The following is a 4,096-nucleotide window of genomic DNA, read 5'->3' as shown; positions in this document are numbered from 1 at the left end:
TTTTCCCCCCAAAGGAAAGGAGCCTCAGCCCAGCCAGTGTCTCTCAGCTGGTTGGACATCATACCAGGCACCAAGAGGACCAGTTCATTAAAAGTCAGGGCACATGGCCTGGTAATGGGCTCATTCGCCAGTAGGGGGCGTGCAGGAGGCAGCAGATAGATGTTTCTCTCTCATCGTGGATGTTTCTCTCTCTCTCTCTCCCTTTGCCTCTGATTCTCTCTAAAAACAAACCATATGAAAAACATTGAAGGCCAAGAATGTGTGGAATTCTTGGTCTTGGTGGTGTGGTCTGTTGTGAGTTTACAAAAAAATCAGTGCTGTCCTACAGACAGGACCCTGCACTGTGTGGACACACTGGGTGGTGTCCATAGACCCCTAGGACTGCAGTTGGGTCAGAGCAAAGAGGTCACAAGTCACAGGGACACGCAGCCAGAGCTATTCCCACGTGAATCCCCTGGTTGAGAAAGAACCTCACCCATTTTTATTAAGTGATTAATTTAAAAATGAGGATCTTGGAGCCAATTTTTATCTTTATAAGGAAAGTTGGACAAGGACAAATTAGGGAATTGAAATCATTCATGGGAATTGAGGGCCTTAACAAAACTCTCTGAAATTTGATATCTACTGAGTGACCTCAGTCAACTAGCTTCCCGGTACTGTCACTTAAATTCAGAGCCACACTTGGTAAGGGCTCATAATGCAGATTTAAGCCCCAAACAGCAGCACTGGAAGATTTGCACTAACACACACCCGGGGAGCCCACCATGCTGTTACCAGTCACGGTCATCCTCACCCTGTGGGTCTCCTGGGCTCATGGACAAGGTGAGTTGAAACTGACCTGAATATTTAGCTTCCTTCTTTGGTAGGACTTTCCCCTTTTCATTTGTCTTTTATTTTTTTTTTAATCTTCACCGGAGCATATTTTTTCCATTGATCTTTAGAGAGTGCGTGGAAGGGAAGGAGAAGAGGCAAACATCGATGTGAGAGAGACATATGGACTGGTTGCCTCCTACACATGCCCCAACTTGGGCATGGGATCCAACCCACAAAAAAATTATGTGCTCTTGACCGGGAATTGAAACAGGGACCCTTGTTCTGTAGGCCAGTGTTCCTACCACTGAGCCAACTGGCCAGAGCTGTCTGTAATATTTGAATGGATTGACTTGAAAACAAAATAATTTTGGGGAACTATCAGGGATTCTACTGAGGAAGGGGGAGAATTTTAGGTGGAGCTTGGGCCAGAGTGATGGCTGAAGCGATGCGGAACAGAGGACAGGTCTGGGATGCATTTTGGTGGTAGCAAACACAGGTAACATTACTGAATGTTGGGCGTCGGAGTAATCGTCAAGGGACTCACATGTTTATTTTAAACTAGAGGCCCGGTACACGAATTCGTGCATGGGTGAGGCCCAGTCTCTCGGCTTCCATCCCGGCCAATCAGGCCAGCCAGGGGGAGGGGCCACGGGCGGTTGGCCAGCGGTCCTACCCCCTGGTTGAACTCTTGGTAGAGGGCACAATTTGCATCTTAGCCTTTTATTGTATAGGTTTTTTTTTGCATAAGGAAGCAGGTCAATGGAGGTGACTTTTGGTGAGGTGGTGCGGGCAGTAGAAAGAGGTCTTTGAGAGGAACATCTCAACTTTGACTGGGGCACGGGAGGGTTCAGCTGCCCATGGACAATCAGAATTGGATTCTAAACCGTAGAGTTGAACGTTGAGGGCTAGCCAGCTCCACATGTGAGATGATCACCATGTAAGTGACGTCTCATGGGGAAAGAATACAGAATGAGAAAAGAACTCAAGACTGAGCCCTGAAGCATTCCGACATGCAGATGTCAGACAGGACAGAAGAGGCATGGGGAGCAGAGTAGAGAGAATAAAAGGAGGCCTACTGTGTTCAAAGGAACAAACGAGGGGGGGATCGAGGGCTACGTTAAACATAGGAAGGCATCTATGCACAGAAAACCATTCAGGACCATGCAACAGGGAGCGCAAAGAAGTTGACCTCTTTAAACAATATTCAAAGATCATGCGGCCTGGGGTCTGGATTGACAGCGGGAAAGAGAGAGAAGATGATGTTGGAAGTACAGGCATGAGAGAGCTGGGATTTCCTTCTACCTAAAAGGGGAGGGTTTTCTATGATCACCATGCATTTCTTTTCTGGGATTAGAGGCAGTCACGGGTTGTCTGAAGCCAGAGGTTTCACACCTTTGAGGGGCCTTCTTTGAAAAAGAATGCAAAATCAGGAATATGAGAGTCTCATGGCCTTGCCAAGCCACCCACCAGGCATGACAGGGAAACAGGAAGGAAAGAGAGTGGTCGTGACAGAGACAATAGAACCCCATATGGCCAATATGGCTTTCTATTAAAAATTTTATAGTAACAGATCACCTTAGGAACACATTTGTAGGAGTTGCTTTAATTTGTTAACTAAGCCCATTTTGATGTTCCTTTACTGAAATATATGAGAAATGCCTCTCTTTGAGTGTCCTGGTTCCCCAAGTATATTAAGTTAAAATACCAATTTTTATTTAAGCGCGCAATTTAAAGTTGTAGCGTTAATTTTTTTAATGTGAGAGAATTGTATTGTTTTGATAATACCAAAAATGTAGCCTTTAGTTTTACTAATCTATGTAATAAAAGCCTAAGTGACCATTAGGGCGGAATGACCAGAAGGACCAGTCGCTATGATGTGCACTGACCTCCAGGGGTCAGACGCTCAACACAGGAGCTGCCCCCTGGTGGTCAATGTGCCCCAGCAGTGGGGGGGTGCAGCTCAGCCAGAAGCTGGGCTCATAGTGGCAGTGCTAAGGAAAAGCGACCTGGGCAGCAAGGAGCAAGGGGTCCTGGACTGCAAGAGGGTGCAGGCCGGGCTGAGGGACCTTGCCCCCTCTCCCTCAGTACACTAATTTCGTGCACCAGGCCTCTAGTGTCAATAATAAAATCAGATCCACTAGAAGAGAGTTGATATTACAAATAAGTGTTTAGGACACATCTATTGTTATTCAGAGAGTCCCAACTGAATGTGAGGGATGTGTCAGACATAATAGATAATGCACTTCCAGGGAGAACATTTATTTGATGCCTCTCTGAATATGCAACACCCAGCCACTTATTTTTGCACGACGTATAAAGTTTACTTGCCACTGGTTAATCATCTGTTCTCATTGAATTATTTACCCTTTTTATAGAAAGAGAATGCATCGTTCCCGATATAGAGGAGAACTTAATTGCTCAGCCCCGGAAAGAGAAATATGTCATTGGAGACGTGTTGGCATTCTCCTGCAGAAATAGACTCCTCACTCTCGTTGGACCAGACTCTCTTCAGTGCTACCACTTTGGATGGTCCCCTAGCCCTCCAACATGTAAAGGTGATTAATACTCTGACACCTGCTCAAAACAGAATTAGAACGTTGGATATCAGCTGTTCTTTTCCTCTTAATTTTCTGTTGGCTCCCAGGGTGTCATATTTTTTGCATAACTTCCACCATCGATATTGGACATTTCTATCAGCATGAGTCTCACCTCAAGTTTTCCTGAGTGTGTCTAAACAATATTTAAGCACCTTACAGTTAATTCAAGCCCATGTACAATATAACGAGCGTTAAAATTTGTTGATCAAATGCTTGCCTCCAATGATGGTATTTTTTGAAAAGGTTTTGATGGAATGTTTCCATGGAATGTGAATATGGCTGCAAGTTGCACAGTCATATTTGTTCGTTGGTTTGCATATGGTTTAGATCACTGAGCAGCGATCAGGGACCTTTCTTCCACCAAGGGCCATTTGGATATTTGTAACATCAATTGCAGACCATACAAAATTATCAACTTAAAAGTTATCCTGCTGTAATTGGTCAAACATTGACTTAACTCAAACTTAATGCCTTGGCAGGGCCAGACCAAATGATTTCCAAGGCCTTTTATGGCCCTCGGGCCACATGTTCCCCACCCCTGATCTAGAATATTGAACGTTTCCTAGGCTTACGTATATGTCCAGTGTGCTAGTTCTGTATCATAACAGAGCTGGGAGACATGAATCTGGTGTAAACACCATTCTTTATCCTTCCTCAAAAGAATGCTATAATAAGTTAGATAATAA

General features: G+C 44.8%; 2 protein-coding genes across 2 annotated transcripts in view; both read left to right on the top strand.

Annotated features, from left to right (window-relative positions):
- The window catches only part of LOC102763280 (complement factor H), a 73,877-nt gene that overhangs the window by 52,002 nt on the left and 17,779 nt on the right, over positions 1-4,096 (top strand). The window contains exon 16 of the mRNA XM_015559997.1: positions 3,189-3,368. Coding sequence (XP_015415483.1) covers positions 3,189-3,368 — 180 coding nt within the window. The remainder of the gene's footprint in view (positions 1-3,188; positions 3,369-4,096) is intronic.
- Positions 541-3,408, top strand: LOC107182115 (complement factor H-related protein 5-like). Its single transcript, XM_015560006.1, has 2 exons — positions 541-822; positions 3,189-3,408. The coding sequence occupies exons 1-2, from the start codon at positions 765-767 to the stop codon at positions 3,374-3,376; spliced, it is 246 nt and encodes an 81-aa protein (XP_015415492.1). The 5' UTR covers positions 541-764; the 3' UTR covers positions 3,377-3,408.

The sequence above is a fragment of the Myotis davidii genome, unplaced genomic scaffold, assembly GCF_000327345.1.
Source record: "Myotis davidii unplaced genomic scaffold, ASM32734v1 scaffold875, whole genome shotgun sequence".
In the NCBI taxonomy this organism is placed as follows: domain Eukaryota; kingdom Metazoa; phylum Chordata; class Mammalia; order Chiroptera; family Vespertilionidae; genus Myotis; species Myotis davidii.
This window is presented reverse-complemented; position numbering and strand designations above follow the sequence as displayed.